Source organism: Rhipicephalus microplus, chromosome 1 (assembly GCF_043290135.1).
Source record: "Rhipicephalus microplus isolate Deutch F79 chromosome 1, USDA_Rmic, whole genome shotgun sequence".
NCBI classification, from domain to species: Eukaryota; Metazoa; Arthropoda; class Arachnida; order Ixodida; family Ixodidae; genus Rhipicephalus; species Rhipicephalus microplus.
The window spans coordinates 135,401,254-135,424,645 of record NC_134700.1 but is presented as its reverse complement, the minus strand read 5'-3'; the positions used below and the strand labels follow the sequence as shown (position 1 = coordinate 135,424,645).

Here is a 23,392-nt window from a genome sequence, read left to right as displayed (position 1 = left end):
TTGAAACAAAACTAATACACAGCAATAAATGAAGCCACAAGTGGGATTCAAGTTCCGCAATTAAGAAGACTAAAGAAACGCGTGTACTATGCCCATCATTCTCATGGTCACTGAATGACCGCTGCAACAGTCTCCTATTTTAATTTTAGGAATCTCTTTGGCCTCACTTGCCCTTTTCACTCCAGATAGATGGAACTACTCTGTACTACATCGGCTACGGGATGTCTTTGTGTGCCCTCAGCATCGCCTTGTGGATCTTCCTTTACTACAAGTGAGTATAGCTTATATACACCGCAGTAAAGATAAATTATAATACCGGTTGACGAAGAAAATAAATATTTTCAAAGACAGAGAAAAACAAGTCTAGCTTGTGAGTTGAGCAAAAAATAATACATTGTGGTTGGTCGAAGTATTAAACTCTTCGAGGCGCTCACATAGACTGCTGAAGCGATGGTTCTGGCAAACATCACACACATTAGCATTCCCTCTATTCGTGTCTCATGAAGTTGTTTTCCTAAGTGCATTTTAACAGACAACAATTTTAAGGTTTGAAAGCTGGTAACTTTCCCGATATATATGTCATGTTGAATTGGAAGCCAGATAAAGGGCAACGTGTAAAGTTCACGAAGCAGCAGTTCGAGTAACGTATTTCAGCTACTTCTTATTTTTTCTTCGACAACCACTTTTTCGCCTTGGCGATTACATTTATAAACACTCAGCTTTGATTGATATGTGGGGTTTAACCTCCTTAAAATATCATATGATTATCAGAGACGCCGTGGTGGAGGACTCTAAAAATTTCGTCCACCTGAACTGCTTTAACGTGGTTCCAAATCTGAGCACTCGGGCCTACAGCATTTTCACCTCCATTGAAAATGCAGCTGCCGCAGCAAGAATTTCATCTCGCGACATGCGTGTCAGCAGCCGAATAGCTTAGCCACTAGACCACCGTGGTGGGGCAAACGTGCAGCTTGAACGAGTAAGGGTAGCTTCTAGTAGAGTTGATAAAGGAAAAGGACCAGCAGACAACCTGAAAGTATGTGGTATATAAGCAGTAAACAGTCAGTAATACTTTTGCTGAAACTCGTTGTGGTCTCTAAACTACAGATTACAACTTATTCTTTGAGTGACGCTAATCACAGACTGAGAACCATCGTCAAGCACAACGTTTTTAGGAGAGTAGAAATGTGACGCTTAAGTTATATTGTTATCATTAACACTACGTTGCATTTTCAGTAAGCGTATAAAAGGAAACTGCATGCTTAGTTAAGGCTTCACTCAGAAGCCTGAATAACAAAAAATCTGATTAAATTCAGATGTACAAAAAACATACGCCTACGACGTGCCCGTTCACATTTTTCGTGGCGCACGAGGAATCTGCTGAGCGTTGATTGGGCACCCTTCTGTCATATAAGCAGTGACGTCATCTCGAGAAAACTAGAGGGGACTGGTCACGAGCGCCCTCCCAAATCATGAATTCTGTTGGAAAGCGGGAAGGTGGTGTGTCGTTATTCCGCGATCATAGTCCTTATCTCGGATGTCAATGATAATTATGCAGCCTGTACAGAGAACTTGCTTTCAATTCTTTGTTAAGCCCAACCCGTTGATTCTTGATATTCTTAATGTAGCGCTAGGTATTTTTGATATACAGCGGTTATTCATCCGTCCCCGCAAAGGGTGAAGTCACTTTAACCTCATGGTCGCCTACTTCTTCCTTTCCATTACTTGGATAAAAGCAGTGATTCCCCACCTAAGTTTGCGTTTAAAAAAGGTCGTATTAGTTCACCACGGTGCAACACTGGCTACGGTGCTCGGCTTCTCTGAAGGTCGCGGGTTCGACTTTGCTGCCGCGGTCGCATTTTAATGAATGCGGATTGGTACAGTCTCAAGCATTCTGCGATGTCAGTGCACATTTCAGAACATCAGGTGGCCGAAATTTCTGGAGACCTTCCTTACAGTGTATAAAATAATCATATCGCGGTTTTGTGACGTTAGACATCAGATAAGGAACAAGGTAGGAATGGTCATAGTTGTGGCAATATTGTTCTCATCTAAAAAGAGCATGCATATACATTTAAAGCGCTGAAACCTTTATCTCAGATCACATGTATAACAAAATGCACCAAACACGATGATGGAATAAATAGTATAAACATCAATGTTTTTCCTTCCACGAAATATCCAGGGAGCTGCGGTGTCTGCGGAACACTATACACGTTAACCTAATGGTCACCTACTTTCTCATTTCCATCACGTGGATGACGACAGCAACTCTGCAGTCGGTTCCTTCACCTTCATACCATAAGGTGAGTGACGCTTTCTGAGCGCACATAATTTTTTCCGTGTGCGTAATTTGTAATTTTAAGGCTGTCTATTTGTGCTATGGGATAAGAATCCTTGTGAGGGAAAGCACAATAGCTGGATGCAGAATGTTAGGATCAAATTTCTGATATAAAAAATCGGAAATGACTAAGCTGCGCATTTTTTTATGCTGCTGCGTCATGCACAAGATAGCAAACTTTTGTACGCGTATTCCTCGTCTCCGAGCACCGGCTTTTTGTATGGGTAACAAACTTTCTGACAATTTGACCTTTGACCAGTGTATATGTCTGCCTAGCTGTCTAAGTCGTAATAATATTTAGCGGATACTGTCGCTTCGCGAAGCGTAAGTCCTCCGAGCATTCTCTCCAACCCCCTCATGGATTCCATGGAACCAAGGCTTTACCGGTTTCGTTGTACGTAAGTCTAACACGCATCAATAATTTCTTCTGTCTATTATTTTAGGGAGATTTGGGTGACAATAAAGACTAAGTCTGTATGCTATGGTGTTCTGAAATCTAAGCCCGTATTAGCAACATGATCTGAGAAGTTTTGTGTAGCAGGTGCTGTGACTGCCTTGTCCCCATACACCTAAAAAAATTGCCCCGCGTAAGAGTTTCCACATGCTACCGAGCTAAAAAAGAAATAATCACTACAAAAAAACCTCCTTCTTTAAAAAACAAAAGTGGCGTGACTGTCGCAATTATTCTCTAGAGCAGCTCAAACTTATGTTTTTTCAGCCTAGAAACGTATTTTAATGATAATCAAATATGCCATTGAAATACAAAGGAGAGTTCCAAAAACCACACTTCAACTTTTGTGTACAGTGACAGAATGGCAAATATGAACGTAAGCATATAATCATTTTTTACGTTGTCTGTAGGGTAGTCTCTGTTCGGTTGAATTCACGTTAGCACATGCAGAATTAACGTTTAGTATTCTGAGTTCGTCAGCGTATATTTGACATCAGTGCTGAGGGATTCTATGTCATTGACGAGCGCGTTATTACCGAGTGACCAACGCACGACTAGTCAGCCTGATAATCACTAAAATAACTTTATTGGCACAATTACGGCAAATAGGCCTCGAAAACGCGACAAGCGAGGGAAAACTTCTACAGCAACTCTGCAAAAAAAAAAAAATCCGCTTATTACTAAAGGCGGAACTGGCAAGTATGCCCAACGCATACATCGCGCTCACAAAGATGTACGTGAGTAGATTGCTTTCATAACCTGAACTGGAAGCCTCCTGGTGCTACTTTTCCTGATGCACTAGTTGGGGTTAGCACTGTCGTCAGTAACATTTGAAATACGAGATGAAAGAGTGTCGATTCACTTTTCGCTGGTATCTCGCCTTACCGAAGGGTTGTATGATGGAGGAGCCTGCGAGGTGTTACTACGGGTGCAGAAGTCAGTTTACTTTAAACAAGCTTTTAAAAAAACGTGCCACGCATTGCTCGCTTGAATGGTACCGTTCTAGCAAAACTTACTCTTCTCTCAAAGTATGTTACCCATCGACTCAGTCTGATCTTCGTTCTCGTTATGGGAACGCATCACGTTTTCAGCACCATCCCTTCATGGGTGCTATATTATGCCAACAAAATGCGTGGTAAAACATTGACGCATAAAAAAAAACCGTGATGTCGTTTATCGAATTTCACAGAGGAAGCATCTGCATCTAGGGCTTTTCCTAACAGCAAAAAACTTGGTAATATACTTTTTTTTTTGCCCGGTACTCTTTCTGAAGCTTAGTTGCTTAGTGAAGCGGTTATTGTTCGAATGAGAATAGGAATGCGTCATTTGTAATATAAACAGCTTCACAATGCGGTGCACAATGTAATTTACCTCTTTACGTTTGTGAAATACATGATACATTTCGAGCAAATTCTAGTACGACAGCAGTGTCTAAATAGCTGTTTCAACATTGAGACGTTGATTTTTCTGTTCACTGCTAAAGCATTTAGGTAGCATGAGTGTTGGTGTAGGCAGGCATTGTTTTATCTGGGACAAGTGTAAGTACCCTTTTGGGACGAAATTGAAACACTCGGCCTTGCAAGCAAACGACTGTCCTGCTGCAAATTTATTTTTTATGAGTATGTTCATCACTTACATAGACGCCATTGTCTGAAGGATTGCTTTCGTAATATGAAATATCTGTTAGTTCACGTCTCGAAACCACAATATAATTATTAGGGATGCTGCAATAGATGACTTGAAGAAATACTACCATTCGGTGTTATTTTACTAAGTGACATTTATGCTTACGCACAACGTAAAAACGATGCTCTTTGTAACTGCCGTTGACGGCAACCCTAAATAGCTGTTGCGGTTATGCCTTGGGATGGCGCTTGCAAAACGTGTCATCGCACAGCAACGACCATCGTCACTATTCTGTCGAGCCTGGCCACCCAGACAACTGGCGTGTTCTTTTACACGTGTATTGCCAGGGATCACAGCAAACACACTTCACATGCAGGTATTTCGTGCGTTATTTTAACCCGATAGTGTTTTATGTCGGGATCTACCACGCTTCCGCGGACGTATTTCCGTCACGGATGTGATGTAACATATATACTAACAGACAAAAGAAAAAAATCATCGGCCACATGTCGAACGTGCGACCTACGTCTCCACAGGGCGCGGCTCAATACTACTATAGGCCACTGCACGCACGTTGTCTAGCTTGCTAAGGAAAACCTATTTATGTACATATACTGTTTGGTGCTTCACAGAGCTTCACAACGTCGGCGCATTTTCGTCGTCAGCAATGAGTTGGCGCGAAATCGCGTGTTGGATGCGCTCTTAAGCTCATCGCCCTTCACGTTGTTAATGCACGCGCACCTTCGTAGGGCATGTTCTCTCGTGCGCCCACGTTTCTCTCCTAATTGGGGAGAGCACGAGTGTCACTCCCAGTGCGAAAGTAATTCCACAATGAACTAAGACTTAGGACAGTTGTTCCTGCTTGCCCTGTGTGTATTGTGCGTTCGTTTCGTGCATTTGTCTGTTTGAGGAGCGTAATTACTGTGTCGAGCTTTGACAGTTGTTAGTCCGCACTCGTAGCACGTATGCTAGTTTTGTACGTGCTTATTTTTTTTACCTGCACACGCCAAAACTTGAGCTGCTTGCCTTTCCTCGCGGGATATTGCAATTTGTGAATGTAGGATTCATTCCTTCGCCCTTGTGCCGAAACAGTGCACAAAAACACTCAACGGCCTCTTTGAAGACATGTCTCACTTTCCTGCTAAATCTATTCCTAGACAGCTTTTTTTTGTAATTTGTGAGAATCTATGCCATTCTCGTTAGACTTTTGTGGCCACACTCTAAGCCAAAAACGGCCGAAAAGGGAACAACGGCTGCTTTTAGTCCTTCAGACCAACTGTTACTCCCCGGAACGACAAAGCGGAACAAAATGGCCGACATGTTTATAAACGGGGGAGCAATTGCATTAGTCTTAAATTTGTAAGGGAGCAGCGGAAGGAGGAACCGCTGTATATGCTCTCGTCACGCAACGGTTACTCCTCTGAAGGACATTGCACACAAATATGCATGCCACCCAGAATAATATTTTTGGGCCACATTATTATTTGTTCTGTTTGCCAAACTTCACCCAAAGCAAAACAGTGATTCATTTCAGCATCCGCAGTTAATGAAACAGCAGCGCTGGCTGAACACAGAAAGCTTGAGATTACAGCCACCGCAAACACCTAACACACGCAGGAGCAGCATAGAGAGAGCTGACACGTCAAAGCGGATCAAACGCCGAAACACGTTTAAAACGAGGATGCTATTGAAAAACAAAGCCTAGACGCATCGTTTGTCTGCTAGGAAAGGCCCTCAAAGCCGATCAAACACCGAAACACGTGCAAAACGAGGCGAAAAAGTAAAGACCACAGAAAAAAAAAGCAGACCCACACGTGCCTTTCATCAGCTGCAACACTTTGTAGGACCCTTGAATGTCTAGTTTGAAGGGCAGAAAGACAAACATGCGCCATGTGCGCCCTAACTACAAATGTGGCGCGGGTATAGCAAGCGATGTATTTCACAAAGGGATCATGATTTAATATTTGTGGGTATTAGCACTAAAAAAGTAAACTCAATTTTTTCTTGAATATATATGTGTTTTAGTCTAACTAATTTTTTTTAAATAAATGTATTAAGAGAACGCTGAAAGCATTGCGCTTACGCCTATGCCGCCATCACTCGTTTTTTTTCTTTTTTTGGCGCAGCTAGATTTGCGTTCGCACTACTCATATTGATATGCTTGTAGTTGGCGAGCCCATAGACGGGCGAGCTGGTGTGCTATGTTTTGATCGTGCATGTGTGTCGCAGATTTGCGTTTCTACTTATTCGTGATGAAGGTTAGTGTATATTTATCTTTGAAGAGTGCAACGTTGTTGTGCATTTTTCTGCTGGATTGAACAAACACAACGTAAACGCGTCTTCAGCTATCTGAAAACATGTTCGCTCGTTGGACAAAAGACTGCGCATGCATCAGCTTGTAGGTGAGTGGCAATTCTAGCTACATTTAATTCTCTTACAGTGTGGGTAATTACAGTCTAACCTTAGTTGTGGCGTTTTTAACTCCCAAATTTATGCTCTTTAGCAGCTTGTGAATAGTGTTGAGTTCTTCAACAGCTGGCTCATTGTTTTTTGTCCAAAGACATTGTTGGGGAGCAACCGCTATACCACCGTTGCTCTCTTTTGGCTTAGAATGCAGATTCGTTGCTTCAACAGTTAGTCAAGTAAGCTTTCTTAATTGGGCCACCAAGAAAAGTAGCTTGACATGTTCTAGGTCTTAGTAAGCAACACGCATTTCGTCGCGTCGTCATAGATTGCGTCAGCATACTTTTTAACTCTGGCTAGAGATAACTGAGGTGTCTGTATTATTAAGACATACTGGACGAAGTCGTCGGAAATCCCGAATCTAGCTTAAAGTACCGATAAATGTTAGAGTAAGCGACGGAAAGGTGGTATTGTCTAAAAACAGTTGTTTTGGGGTGACTGGTGCGTGTTTTTTTATAAAACAAAAACACCAGCCCTGTGCGGAAGGCGCAGCGCAGTTACAGCGAAAGCTAAAAGAGCGGCCTTTCAGAGCCTCTTTTGAACACTAATTGGATAACTGCTGCAACCACACTTGCTAGGTACCCACTACGGCATTATTAATAATAATTTCTGAGTAGTACGCTGGCATTTGTTATTCTATCCTTCGTCATTCTTCTGAGAAGCGCGGAATCCACTAAACTCTTGCCAGGTTTTTGTGCCAATAGTTTATGCAGTGGTTGACGACGATGAGAAATTATGCCTGAGTGGGTGTGCACCACAGTTAATAGGTGATCAAGAACAAGCTTTTGTAATGAGTTGAAGCATTGGATGACCTTCTCTAAACGCTATTTGCATCATGTTTCTCCTGGTTGGTCTTTTACTATTCTAAAACGCTATATTACTCATATTAACGCGATTCCTTTCCTGACATCAAGCCTGCCTAATGCGAGTTTGCGAACAAGTCCCAAGCACCTTCATAGCTCAATGGTAGAATAGTGGGTTGGCACGCAGCAGACTGTGTCTCCTGCGTGCCAACCCACTATTCTACCATTGAGCTATTCTCCGCGTGTAGGGCGGTCGAGCCCTACTGTGTCCATGGTAATATGTTTTTTAGATGCGGGGCATCTAATACTCGAGGCTTGTAGTGCGGCGCCGTCCGCAAGCTTCCTCCTCCTCCTTCCACCATTTGTGCATCCCTTCCTCCTTTACACACCGCGCGCGCTTCCCTCCTCCACCATCTGTGCACTCTTCCTCCTCTACACACAGCGTGCGCTTCTCCTCTTCACGAACATTCGCTTGGTGTATAATGTAGCGCGCATGCGCCGTCACGCTTCGAGAACATCGGCAGCTGACGCGCGCGCATGCGCCGTTGCGCTTCTCCCCCTTCTCGAACATTCGACAGCTGACGCGTGCATGCACCGTCACCCACCATCTGTGCCGCGCACACTTCTCCCTTTCGAGAACATTCTACAATTCTCCTGATTCTCCAGTGGACGCGCATGTGCCGTCGCGCTTCGAGAACATTCAACAGCTGACAGTGCATGCGCCGTCGCGCTATATATATACTCAAGGTCGGCGCTCGCTCGCTCAGTTGCCGCTCGTTGGTTGGTTTGTACGGCGCGTCGACGTCCAATGTCGCGGTGAAATGAATGCCAACGAATCCACAAACACAATGATCGACGTCCCTTCGACCAGCGCCGCCCTTTCGCATACGTGTGTACGTGTTCACTCATTTAACACCCCCTCCTACAACCACGTTAACCAATTTAGCCATCGACCCAAGTAAGTCGCAATTTAACACCCCATTTCACAACCACGTTAACCAATTTAGCCATCGACCCAAGTAAGTCGCACTTTAACACTCCGTTAACCAATTATATGCTCCGCATCCTCCTCAGTGTTCCCCCGAGGGAAGCTGCGGGCGATCTTTTTTGGGGGTGAAGCTCCTTACGGCGTAGCTTGTGCGTCTCCAGTTTTGGTAGTGCATAGCCTGTGGCACATATCCACATACTAGTGGCACATAATCACCCTCGGGCACATATTCGCATGTTCACATGTCACCAAAAACGTAGCGTCATGTAGCAAGGCATCGTTATCAAGCTCTCGGTGTTAACAAAGCGCTGAAAGCAGAAATGTGGTACGTACTTTCCTTTAGTCCTTGGATTGTCCACTGGATGGCGGTACTTGTATATGATAAAAAGAAGCGAGATGGTGGTACTTCCAGTGTTCACTAGATGGACGGACGGACGCATGGGCGTGGAGACAGAGAATCAGACAGACAGACATACGACATATACACGGACGGACGAATGCACGCATGCACAAGTTGACGCACGAACAGACGGACACACGCACGGACGGAAGCTCGGACGGATTAATGGACCCTTCACTCCACTCTTTATCATTCATTCCTTGAATATGCTGTGATTTTTCCCTTATTTCATGTGACAGTGGTTACGGACATCAGCGATGGCGGTGGTACTGGCGGCGGACAACTATGACACCGCGTGTTACCCGAGTTTCGATCTCATAACAGCTTTCGCTGTAAACCATTCGAGCGATGCTGAAATTTGTGATGTCTCGTTCCTGAAATGAAACAGTTTTAAAAACTGCCGTAATCAGAGATGGCACCTATATTATTTAACTTACTGATTGCTTATCTGAGTTTTTTTAGGTTCCCTGTGCAATAATGCAGTTGTTTTTAAAGCGTTGTTCTTATTGCATGAATCTTTGTTTTCGTTTGCCCGTTCGGATGATCAAACTATTGTGTGTTTTCGCACACAAAGAATCTCTTAACTTGCTCTTTGAAATCGCCCTCTATCGTTTCTATATCATGAAGCAAGAGTATTTAGTTGTAAGAAGATAACCAGGCCTTTCTTTATGTGTTATCTAAAAATGCAAGAAGCATAATAATAAAGGATAAGGCAGAGCAGAACAAAATACGCTACCACACAGGCCAGAGCTTGGTTCATGAGCATTGATTGTTTGATTGATATGTGGGGTTCAACGTCCCAAAACCACCATATGAATATGATAGACGCCGTAGTGTACACGGCTCCGAAAATTTCCACCACTTGGGGTTCTTTGATGTGCACCCAAATCTGAGCACACGGGCCATAGCAATTTCGCCTTAATCAAAAATGCAGCCGCCGCAGGCGGGACTTAATCCCGTGATCTGCGGGTGTTCACGAATGTTCATGAGCGATCTCTCCCACCTAAGAACCCATGTATACTGACGAATATTCCACAAATAGCGTATGAGAAGATCTTAGTGCCAACATTTTCTTTTGTGGTATCCTTCAAGAGTATTTTGTATTGTGTCTGGAGTATGAGCATGTGATTGACAAAATCGTAAGAACGAAATTGGCGTATCAGAGCTCATGAAAAATAATTTAGTATTTAACAATATCAAAGTAAACGTGTCGCACACGCAGGATTTCTTTCATTTCATTATTACACCCGGAAACGAAGATAATTCTGTCGCAAAAAGAACCATGGCCTGCATATCGGCATGTTTACCCTGTCAGTCTCACACAAGATGGCATACAGTAAGAAAGGAAGAAGAAATACAGTCTTCCTGCAGTCATGACGCCTGCGATGCTTTGCTTGCTGCTTTCTCTGCATTCTTTCTGTTTGTTCCGTTCCTTAAGTACTCCTTCGTCTGACTCACAAGTCAGCAGCGACTTTGCCCGAGGGGACGAACAGGCCGGCGAGTGTAAGCGGTCTGCAGGGCTGCCGACGTTATTAAACTGGGCGTTATCGTCTATGCTTAAGATGAAGCTTGCCGACAGCAGTGCGCCATCACACAAAAAATAAAATCTCATTTTGCTTTATAGAAGCTGTCCTATTTTTAATGTGGTTGCCGGGAGACACTGGGTATTTGTTCTCCACACAAACAAATGGCATGCCTCCGGAGCTTCAGGGCTTGTTCGAAGAGTGTGACGAGTCTTACTTTGTTCTCCGCATGACCGAGACGACCGCACGCAACAGCAGCTGGTGTGCAGCGTACCAAAGTACAGCTAGATTTTATGTTATAAAATGAGTTTGTTCTTATTCTGTACATTCAGGATATGCATTCAGAGCCGCAAAAATTGAGACAGACGGAAGAACAAAATGTAGCCCGACCAACTAAGCTTACTGCATACGCACACGAAGTTCTTTCCTGTAAAAATTTTTAAGCCAAAGCTTCTCTCACGATGACAGTTGACGTCATCATTGTCGTACCTTCCAATCGTACCGAACCACCAGTGTTCACATATACTGCACGTATAGCGCACCTATAGCTATAGACCTTTTAGGGACGAGGATCCTCAGGTTGTGGGTTGTTTTGTCCTCTGTAGTAGTAGTAGTATTAGTATGAGTAGTTGTAGTAGTAGTAGTAGTAGTAGTATTAGTAGTAGTAGTAGTAGTAGTAGTAGTAGTAGTAGTAGTAGAAGTTATTGTACTAGTAGCAGTAGAAGTAGTAGTAGTAGTAGTAAGTAGCCACCCCCAGTTTATTAATAGGTCAATAGATGGCGTTGCGTGTATATGTACTTAGAAAAAAAATTGGCCCCGTATCTGCATGTTACACCACAAGTGTGTCGAAATACGATAATCTTGCGTCTGTAGAGAGGCAACAAAACGTTGATTTGATGTTCTGCGCAAGAAAATTGCTGAATGGTATTCTGTAGGCGCGGCGTTAGAGTGCCTCGAGCGTGCAGCGGGGGCGAAAGAGCGCATCAAGTCACGTCACACGTGATACATGAGCGATATCTGGCAGTTATCCTGGAAAACAGGGCGCACGCCGTGCGCGCCCATTTCTGAGGTGTAGAACGCAAGGCGACACGTAGGCGCAACTACCGGATTGTCCAAGCAAAGCATTAGAAAAACTTGCCGTTTCGTGCAAGCATTCCATGGTCAGTGCAGGGTTACAAAGGCTACGATCCTTAAAATTACCTATGTATGCCTTTTCTAGTAAAAAATACACATACATAATATTGACGTGTTTTATGGTGCCTCAAATATGCGGAATAATTGCTTTTTAATTGACAATCGCAGAAGCATGAACGCTGAACTTTGAGTGATATTGGTGTGCGCTGTGGATGGGGTCGGCCGTTTGGAGTATTGTTTGGTCATTTTGGTGTCGTTCAGGGTACCGTTAGGGTGGACAAACAGAAAAATGTACAGACAGACAGACAAACAGACAGACAGACAGACAGACAGACAGATGAAAATACTTGCTATGAAAGTCCCCAAGAAACACTATCCTCTTTATTATTATCACTAGACGGCATCAGTGGTTTTCGTATTGGTCACGATGGGGTATAGTTGACGGACGAATGAAGAGACGGACATATACGACCCGACGGACAAACAGACTGACAGATGGATATTCATCAATATGTGGGGTTTATCGTCCCCAACCACAATGTGCCTATGAGAGACACCGTAGTGAAGGGCTCCGGAAATTTTGACCACCTGCGGTTCGTTGGCGTGCCCCGAAATCTGAGCACACGGGCCTACAGAGTCTTCGCCTCCATCGAGACAGACAGAGAGACAGACAGACAAATAGACGGACAGACAAACACAGCCAGATGAGTGGACGTATGGAGAGGCAGTCAGACGGACGTAAGCACGCACGCACGAAAGCACGGATGGACAGACAGGCGAAACCACGGATGGATGGAAGTACGGACGGAGGGACGCATGGACAGACAGACGGACAGAGCACTCACAAACGAACAGAAGCACGGATGGATGCACAGACGCAAGCAAGGACGAGGAGACGGGTGGAAACACGGGCAGACGGATTGACGTAAGCATGAACGGTGTTGGGACACCGGGTCCTGCCGGTCTCGTTTTCGGTAGCTGGCCCCGTCTCAGGATCCATCGTCCGACAATTCAGCGAGAAGAAGCGCCCGAACGAACAACAGAGATTTATTTACATGTGGAGAAGTGATCAACTGATCCAAAGAGAGAAGAGAGAGCGATACAAAACGTCTTCGGCATTTTATAGCGCCACGTTGTCGACACTGGGCGCATTGTCCGCATCGTCAGCCAATACGGTGGCCCCGGCACCTCGGCCACGAGGGAGGGGGAAACACACCTCACAACACATGGAGTTGCAGAACCTAACACGATGTCCATATATGGTCACGGCGCCCTAAAAAATGCCCAAACATGGTCACGAACGCAAAGCAGATTCCGGAATTCTCCCGGCGAGAGAGAGAGCCTGAATGGGGAGGTGGGGGTCGACGACGCAGTCGGTCAAGAACCGGTTCTCCCCGCAACTCCTCTTGCTTGGTTCCCTAGGGCCGGTCGTAACAGTCTCTCGCGCGGGGGGGGGGGGGGGGGGGCTGAGGTTTGCAGCTACTGTCCGGAGAGATCAGCGCCGGCAGTCGGTTTGCTGACGACCATCTTGATGAAGTAGAGGGCACAACCTGCTTCATTGTGGGCTCAACAGACATCACATACGCACATGAAAAACACAACTGCTCAGCCGGCGAGCGCCGGACAATTCCGCCAAACTCCACCAGGCAATTTTCCCCTTTAACTGATATTAAAGGAAATACACAATTTATTCAAAATGTTACTCATACGTTAAGGTGACACAAAACAACAACACTGGAAGCACACCGAACCCGAAACCCTGGATAGCCGTGTCTTCAACGTTTTCAAACAAGTACACCTAAAAGAGTAAAAAAAAAACAATCACTATCCCTTGTCTAGGTCAGGAAAAAAAACTCCAGAGTTCTCGAGACATCCTCTCGCGTCAGGGACATCGACTTAAACCATCAGCGTTGCCATGGAGTACACCCTTTTTGTAGCGTATTTCAAACGTATATTGTTGCAAAACGAGGCTCCAACGCAGCAGGCGGCCGTTCTTAGAGGACATGGTCTGTAGCCAGGTGAGAGGACAATGGTCCACTTCCACAATGAACTTGCTTCCGGCAATATAACAAGCCAGTTTCGGGACTGCCCAAACCAAGCACGCACATTCCTTTTCGCTAGCGCTGTAAACTTGCTCGCGAAGGGTGAGTTTCCGGCTAACATAGAGGACGGGATGCTCTTCATCCCCCTCATCCCTTTGACTAAGAACTGCCCCTATGCCTCTATCACTAGCGTCGCATTGGACTATGAAAGGCCTCGAGTAGTCCGGTGAACTAAGCAAAGGTTGGCTCGACAAGGCCGCTTTCAAAACGCGGAAAGCCTTTTCTTTCTCCTCATCCCAGTCGACCAATTGGGGCTCGGTCTTGCGCAACGCGTCAGTAAGAGTGCTGGCAATGTCGGAATATCTAGGGATGTACTTACGATAGTAACCAGCTATTCCAAGAAAAGCCCGAATATCGGTTTTTGTTCGGGGCTGGGGAAAGTCTCGGATAGCTGCCACTTTCATTTGAGAGGGATGGCGATGCCCTCGACCGATAACCCGAGATAGAGTTAGAGTACCTCTGCTTGTGCTAGCTGACACTTGGGCGCCTTTACCGTTAAACCTGCTTCGCGTAGGCGTGTCAGTACTGCTCTCAAATGCGTCAAGTGTTCTGGCCAGGACGAAGAAAACACGGCGACGTCGTCCAAGTAAGGCAATGCGAAGTCCTCTTGACCCCGCAAAACCTTATCCATTAAGTTTGAAAAACAGTAAGGCGCGTTCTTTAGGCCGAAACTCAACACATTAGGGCGGAATGTCCCCAATGGTGAAATAAATGCAGCATACCGGCTCGCCCTCTCGGTGAGCGGCACCTGCCAGTAACCTCTCACTAGGTCTAGCGCTGAGATAAATTCCGCGCTGCTTACCCTCTCGACGCGTTCCTCAATGTGGGGAATTGGGTATGTCTGATCCTTGGTGATGAGCTTTAACTTACGATAGTCTACGCAAGGACGCGGATCTTTGCCGGGTACCTCCACAAGAATTAACGGGAAGTGTAATCACTTTCACACGGCTCAATCATGCCCATTTCCAGCATCCTGTTAACCTCTGCTTTTATTAGCTCAAGCCGGCGAGGTGACACCCGATACGTCTTAGATCTTACCGGTTCCAACGATGTAAGCTCTATGTCATGAGTGAGGACGGATGTCCGGCCTGGCTCGCTTACAAATCTGTCCTGAAACTCGGTCAAAAGACCACGCAATTCCTGCTTCTGCTTCACTGTCAGCTGTGACTTTGATACTAAATCCTCAACTCTTTTTTTGATCGGGACTTCGTCTGATTCGGAGGCTAATTGAGGAATTTCTGCCGGAACCTCTTCCGGAACATTTAAAGTCATGCTCACGATGGCTTCTCTATCTTTATAGGGTTTGAGTAAGTTTCTATGATACACCTGGTGTACCTTACGACTACCTGGTAATTTTATCACATAGTTGGTGTCAGAAATTTTCGAGTAACTTCGGCCGGGCCGACCCATTGCACTTCAAGCTTATTCTTTTGGGAGGGCCTCAACAACATGACCCTGTCTCCTACAGCAAAGTGTCGCACTTTATCTGTCCGATCGTAGTAAAGCTTAGCCTTCTGCTGTGCTTTGGTCAACGCACTCTCGGTCAGTTCTTGGACTTTTGTTAGACGATCTAATAAGGTGAGGACATATTCCAATACTACAGGATCATCACCCTGACCTTCCCACGACTCTCTCAGCATACGAAGAGGAGACCGCAGTCTGCGGCCGTAAACAAGTTCCGCTGGCGTAAACCCTGTGGTCTCATGTGGTGCATTTCTTAGTGCAAACATCGTTGCAGGTAAGCACATTTCCCAGTCAGTTTTTCGTTCAAAACATAAGGCTCTTAACACTCGCTTCATCACGGAGTGAAGCTTTTCTATCGAGTTCGACTGCGGATGGTAGACTGAACTATGCAATAATTTCACGTCACACCGCTCTAGAAAGGTTGTCGTTAAGGCACTCGTGAAAATGGTGCCCTGGTCTGATTGTATCTCGGCAGGAAAGCCTACCCGGGCAAACACGGACAGAAGAGCGTTCACTACTTCCACGGAATTTAGCTCTTTTAGCGGTACCACCTCTGGAAATTTAGTGGCTGGGCAGATTAAGGTCAGGATGTGACGGTAGCCTGAAGTTGTCTTGGGCAAAGGACCTACTGTGTCAATTACCAACCGACGAAAGGGCTCCGTGATTACGGGTACCAGCTTCATTGGAAATTTCGCCTTATCTCCCGGCTTACCCACTCGCTGACACACATCGCAAGATTTTACAAACCTCTCTACATCTTTAAAGCATCCAGGCCAGTAGTATTCCTGTAAAAGACGATTTTTCATCTTCTTTACGCCTAAGTGGCCTGACCATGATTCTCCATGCACCAAACTAAGCAAATCCTGACGATACGCCTGAGGTACGACTACCTGGTCAAACTATACTCCTCGCCTATCTAGATATTTTCGATAGAGTATGCCGCTCCTCTCTTGGAATCTCACATTTCGTTTGGCGATTCCCTCTTTCGAACTGTCCTGGAATTGCTTAAGCGTCGGGTCACCCTTTTGTTCGGTTATTAATGAAGCGGGGCTCACCTGCAGCAGCTGACTGAAATTATCTGAAGTTGGCATGACACACAACTCTTTTGTAGTTCCTGCTACCTGGAATGTGTCACCCTCTGTGCTATCCTCTGTACTACCAGGAATCGGCTTGGGAGCAACGGCATTTTCTATTTGCTCGGTCAACGAGGCGTAATTGACCCCTTCTAATTCGGGAGGAGGTTCATCGTCGCCTTTAGGAATGGTTGCCTCCGCGACTACGGCTTCTGCAGCCTGTTCTCGCACAAGTCAATTTGTTACCGTGGTGTCCAACTCGCAACCAGGCCCGTTGTCGATTTGAGGCTTGTTTGCCTCAGTGAATGTTGCTCTTGCAGCCAGCGCACGTGCCTTCGATCTAGTCAGTGCCTGCACTGTGCCTTCTCCCAACGTTAGACCTTTCTCCTTCAGCATTTGATCTGACTTATTTGAAAATAAGTAAGGATACTGAGGGGGTAGATATGGCGATACCGCGGCTTCCGTTTCCAACGTACCAAATGCGCCTTTAAGGACAACTTTAGCTACCAGAAGGCACTGACTGTTTGCTTCTACGGCTTGTCTAATCCAGGCACAGTCTCCTGAATACTGTCCGGACTGAACAAAGGACGGATGAACTACGTCCATAGTGGCTGCGGAGTCTCTAAGAACCTGACACTGCTTGCCGTTCATGGTGAGGTCGTACATATAGGGCTCTAACAACTTCATGTTCTCGTCGGCTTCATTTATAGATAAAAAGGCCACCTTTTCGTTCGGACAATGTTTCGCAAGTGCCCTGTTTCGTGGCAATTGAAACAAGCCGCCGGTTTTTTCGCCTCAAATTTCCTTTTGCTTGCCTCTGCCGACGCCCCATGATTAGATGCCTTGTTTTCCTCACCCTTTTGTGCGAGACTTGTCGGTTGTTTTCTAAACGGCGCCTTAATCGGTAGTAGGAATTTTTCCCTTTTAGGCTCGCTGTTTGCCCCGAGGGCGCGGCGCATAACAAATTCTTCAGCGAGCTCTGCCGCTTTTGTTACGGTGTTCACGTCCGTTCTATCCTGCACCCAGAACCTCACCTTTTCTGGTAACCTTTGATAGAATTGTTCCAGACCGATACACTCTAGCACCTTGTCATGATTCCCATACGTCTTTGCCTGTTTGAGCCACTCCCCCATGTTGGCCATTAACTTGTAAGCAAACTCCGGGTATGAATCATTGTTCTCTTTTACGGCGTTGCGAAATTTTTGTCTGAAACCTTCCGCTGACAACCTGTATTTCTTGAGAAGGCTCGACTTTACCTCACTGTACTCGTCAGCCTCCTCTTTCGTGAGGCGCGCGATTACTTCTGAGGCCTCCCCCGGAAGCAGGGACAACAAGCGTTGAGGCCATGTATCCTGGCTGAAACCTTGCCTTTTACAAGTTCTCTCAAAGTTGACGAGGAACAGCCCAATGTCCTGCCCTAGCTTGTACGATCTCATTAATTCCGTCATTTTGAACCTGACCCGCTCTGCTGTACCGGATGCTTCGCTGCCTCCTGCTCTACTATTATGGCTAATCTCTAGCTCGAGGCGCTTCATTTCAAGCTCGTGCTTTCGCATCTTATCTGCCTCGGCTTCTGCAGCCTCGGCCGCGGCCGCCTTTCTTTCGGCCTCTGCCGCTTGCCTCTCCTGAATCTCCTCGACACATTCTGACAGCTCGTCATCCTCCGCCCCCAATGCGACAATCGCCTCTATCAGCTCTGGCTTTCTTTGAGAGTCCGACACCTCCAGATTCAACTCCCTTGCAAGTAGCAACAACATGGACTTTCGCAGGGATTTCAGATTCATGGCTGCCTCTAGAACCGCTGTCTCTGTTCCACAAAGATTCCTGTCCTGCAACTAATTAACCTTGACGACAACGACAGCTCTAGGTTCCTGCCTTGCCTCAAGTTTTCTGTTAACTTAGTCTACAAATAAAGCTTCAAAAAGCTCTTATACGGAATCCTGCCCTGCCACTGTTAACCTTGACGGCACTGACAGAAAGAGCTTAACCAAGCTATCACGCAATTTCTGCCTGACGAAAGTTACCTGTTAACCCAATGACCAAGACAGCCCCTCTCTACCAGCTTTTACTTAACACGTAGAGTAAATGCCTGGTAAAATTTAACAGAGAAAGCCGGCACTCACCCAGTTCGCAGTCATGTCTCCGGCGTCGTACCTCTCAAAAGTGCCGTTCGATTCCCTCTAGAAGTCGATGAGCTCGTGTCATCCTTCTCCTGTCGACCCGTTGTTGGACTTCGGGCTCACTCCGTCCAGTGGTCGCTTTCGGGGTTATCGGCATCCCGCCACTGCCATCAAGTTGTTGGGACTCCAGGTCCTGCCGGTCTCGTTTTCGGTAGCTGGCCCCGTCGCAGGATCCATCGTCCGACAATTCAGCGAGAAGAAGCGCCCGAACGAACAACAGAGATTTATTTACACGTGGAGAAGTGATCAACTGATCCAAAGAGAGAAGATAGAGCGATACAAAACGTCTTCGGCATATTATAGCGCCGCGTTGTCGACACTGGGCGCATTGTCCGCATCGTCAGCCAATACGGTGGCCCCGGCACCTCGGCCACGAGGGAGGGGGAAACACACCTCACAACACATGGAGTGGCACAACCTAACACGATGTCCATATATGGTCACGGCGCCCTAAAAAATGCCCAAACATGGTCACGAATGCACAGCAGATTCCGGAATTCTCCCGGCGAGAGGGAGAGCCTGAATGGGGAGGTGGGGGTCGACGACGCAGTCGGTCAAGAACCGGTTCTCCCCGCAACTCCTCTTGCTTGGTTCCCTAGGGCCGGTCGTAACAACGGACAAGCAGATGAAAACAAGGACGGACGGAAGCACGAACGGATGGGTGGACGCAATCACATATGGACAAATGGGCAGACGGACAGACGGAAACACCAATGGGCGGATGGACGAAAGCACTGACAGAAGGAAGCACAAACGGACAATAACTTTCCCCACTCATCATTCATTCCCTGTATATGCGGTGATTTTTAAGGTGGCGCCGCCATAATGATCAGTGGGCAGCGCTCTCTATGATCTGGCAACCAACTTGCGTGTGCGAAGCTCCGCGTTTCTATTCGAACGGTTGAAGCTGCAGTCAGTTTTTTTCTTCTGGCACGCTGTGTTTCACCTCGAATAATGCAGTAAAAGTAGGAAACGAGTCAGTGAGACGTTCAAAAAATTTATGATCTGTTCGGTGTCAAATATGAACATATGGGGCGGCGCCAACGTATCGGAAATGGTCGGTTTTATGTCTCTTCAGCCCTTTTTTGACTGTAAAACGCGAAAAATGTTTGACTTGTTCTTGCAGGACAATCAAGTGCTGGCACCCTTTGAGAATACGATGACTTTTTTTCCTTGACTGTAATATTTATGTTTGCTTTTTTACTTGCGATTTTTTGTGCTGTCACAGCAATTAACATCCGTACATGCGGACGTGCATGCGTGGTGCATGAGCGTTCAGCTGTGATATCTTGGTGGTGACTGCTTTTTTTAATGCTTACAAAGCGCTGTCTATCTTCTGCACGACCTTCAAATGAACACTTATTACTCGCTCGCTTATTATCCACCGGTGTGGAGGAAATTAGAACTGCTCAGAGGAACGTGCTAGTGCACAAAAAGTGATGCTAATATTTACAGGCCAGCACTCTTTTTTTCTTTTTTTCTTTCTTTTTTATAGTCGCGGCACTTGATTAGACTGCGTCGGCAATAAAGTCGAGACAGAGAGTTTCTTCTGACGATGATGCATTAAGCGTGCCGGGGCTCGTGCCTATGATCAGCATAAGAGCCATTTTGTGTGCTTTTACTAACTTCGTCTACCAGTCTTCAATCCTAACAGAACGATCTACAATAATCAAGAACACCTCATGAACCTTTATGCTCATGGATTGAAGGGGCACGATATGAACGCACGGAACAAAGTAGGCAGTTGCCTAAAATATGGCCTCTGCTTGTGACTACCTTTCAGCAACTGGCGCTACCATCTGTGGTTTAGGCTCCTAACTTCTTCTGCGTCAGCAGAATAGTTCAGTAACGGAGACTGACTTCCTTCTAACGCAATTATAGTATGTTACCTGTTTCTGCTCAGGTGCCGAACACGAGATTGGTTTTGGCCATTTGAAAGCGTCAGTTTTTGTATGAACGTTTCAAAAAGATGAGGTAGTCTTATTTTTAGGATCAAGATTTCTTTTTTGTTCATTGCTGATGAGCGTTTTTACTGTATTACAGGCGGCGTGGTTCTAAATTATGTTCCTTTTCTCTCACGCTTCTACTATCCTTGAGGAACTGGTCGAGTTTGTCACAAATAGTAAAGAAACAAGCCTTTCCATGTAGCAGTGATGGTCGATATGTTGTTCAGTGTAATGTGTGTAGAAGCGTGTTCATTGCCTCCAGAATGTTTTTTTACCTAAAAACACTGTCATGTATGTTTCGAGCATCGCTAGTAGATGTACGTCCAATACCACCAAACTACGCAATGATATTTTAGCACAGCATGGCTTTCAAGTACTAATTTATTCGCGAAGGGCCCGGGCTATCGTCTACACTCATCTTATATAAAGTCATGTCGTCAGTTGGCGTCACGCTGACAAAAAGATCTAGAGCATGGTCATCCGAAATTATAGCATAGCATTGTGGAAGAAAAGAGAACTCAGAAGAAGTGAAGCCATTTCACGAGGGCAGAGGAAAAAAAGAGTAGGAAAGGGGGTGAAGTCTTTCGTGGCGCCACGGGGGCAATACTTGCATCGCATAGCCTTGTATTGCATGAGAGAGCGATGAGAGGAAAGAACGTCAAGGCGAGAGGCAGTGATCTGACATTGAGAGAGGAAAGGAGAAAGGAAGAGTGTAATCTAAAGCATAGCCATTTGTAGTGTAGCAGAGAGAAATCAAGGTCACGTGGGCAAAGGGGAGTCGGAAGTAGAGCAGAACACAGCCCCTTATTCGCCCGAGATCAAGCGGAGTCGCCGCCTGGACGCCTGGTGGCCACTGGCTAAAGCACGCCCCCTGCATCGTCAGCTTGCCACATAAAGCTAGCAGGTGCGCGTACTCTATATCCATCCTAAAAAGGTGGCTAGTCCTGCCCTGCTAGCGCAAGTTTCACTGTTTTTACGTTTGCCTAGCGCTATTTACAGAAGCATTTGGGCTTGCTCGGCTATGTATGAGCAGCAGTAAGATCTGTTCGTGCACCTGCCAAGAGTGCTGTGTATTCTTGTAGTACTCTTTGTTCGCCAGGACCATTCCAGTGTAGGTGCCGTTTAGTACTTGAAGCACATCGTAAAGTGCCTTTGCCGTTGTCTTAAATATAAGGAAGGTTCGTTGTCGTGCGAATGCAGCATTTTAGCCACAAAGGGACCAACGAAATATTGCTTCATCTTATGTGTCTAAGTGTGGTGCTGTGGCTTATCGCTTAGGCGATCAGCTTTGTATTCGAGATAACCTTTTACAGAACGGCCGTGGTTCTAATATAGCGAAATGTTTCTGGCAAGTAAATTCTGATACTTCGGCACATGGGTTGTCCCTTAAGGAGAGCACAAAATGGAATGGCACGAAGGAGATTAAACCCGAGTCGCCATGCGCAATTTCAACATGAGGCAAATATATACAGACACACCCATGAGCTTGTAGGTTTATGCCACAGGAGCGAAAGAGAGACACGCCTGAACCATAACCGATGCCAGCCCGGAACGTGAGCCGTGGCTTCACGTGCCACGGCCTAGTGCCTTCTTTATTTCTTCTGTCGCCATCGCGCGCTCTCTGGTTTGCGCGCCGCCCGAACGAGGGCGCTACAGGGCCCCCCGTGTAGACTGGAAGTCGGAATGTGACATGCCGTTTGTGGTATTCCAACGGAAGATAAGTCGTAGATGAGAGGCTTTCTAGGGCGGTCTCCAGGTCTCCACTCGGAGTTAATGCACTGCTGTAAGACGGCTCCGACGGCCACGCTGGATGCGTCCACCATCAACTGAGTAGGGGCGTTGCTGCGTAGATGAATGAGAAGCACGGCGTTAGCGACTGCTTGCTTAGCAGCAGCAAAGGCGGCCTGGGCCTCTGACGACCAAGGAATGGCGGAGGACGGGCCGGCGGTCGACCGAAGGAGGTCGGTGAGCGGTCGTAGCAGTTCGGCACAGTGTGGTATGAAGCGCCTGTAAAAATTCACAAGCCCCAGGAATTGGCGTAATTGGCGCAGTGTTGTAGGCTTAGGATAATCCTGAATTGCTTTAACGTGGGACCGGAGAGGGCGTATTCCTTTGGATGATATGTGATGGCCCAAGAACTCGAGCTCAGATGCGCCGAAAGTACACTTAGAGGCGTTCACAACGAGGCCGTACTGCTGAAGACGTTGAAACAGAGCGCGTAGATGGTGCTCATGATCTTCAGGTGTGCGGCTGGTGATGAGGACATCGCCAAGGTACGCAAACACAGTAGGAAGACCCCGTGTGACCTCAGAAATGAACCGCTGGAACGTTTGAGCCGAATTGCAGAGTCCAAAAGGCATCCGCACGTATTCAAACAACCCAAAGGGTGTCGTGATGGCGGTCTTAGGTATGTCGGCGGGCTCGACAGGAATCTGGTGGTACGCCTTAACAAGGTCCACTTTGCTGAAAATTGTGCAGCCGTCGAGGCGCGATGTAAAATCCTGGATGTGAGGTAGAGGACAGCTGTCGTGGACAGTCTTGGCGTTCAACGTTCGATAGTCCCCACAAGGACGCCAGTGACCAGGATCACGCTTTGGCGCCAAATGCAGCGGGGAAGCCCAAGCGCTTGACGACGGGCGAATAATGCCGAGCTGCAGCATGTGGTCAAACTCCCGTTTAGCAATAGCTAGGCGGTCTCCGAACAGGCGGCGTGGTCGAGTGGCTGCCGGTGGACCTCGGGTGACGATGTGGTGTGTCACCGTATGTTTTGGCGGCTGAGTGAGGTTGCACGGTTTAGTTAACTCCGGGAAACTCGCCAAGATTTTTTCGAACGGTGAGGGAGGTATCAGCACGCGGATGGCCATTGGAGCGATGTCGGACAGGACTCCCGAGATGGAG

The 23,392-nt window shown here is 46.6% G+C and overlaps 1 protein-coding gene across 1 annotated transcript in view; it reads left to right on the top strand.

The window, feature by feature from the left end:
* The window catches only part of LOC119177851 (diuretic hormone receptor), a 247,169-nt gene that overhangs the window by 204,303 nt on the left and 19,474 nt on the right, over positions 1-23,392 (top strand). The window contains exons 5-6 of the mRNA XM_075887402.1: positions 186-271; positions 2,186-2,306. Of these exons, the coding sequence (XP_075743517.1) occupies positions 186-271; positions 2,186-2,306 (207 nt within the window). The remainder of the gene's footprint in view (positions 1-185; positions 272-2,185; positions 2,307-23,392) is intronic.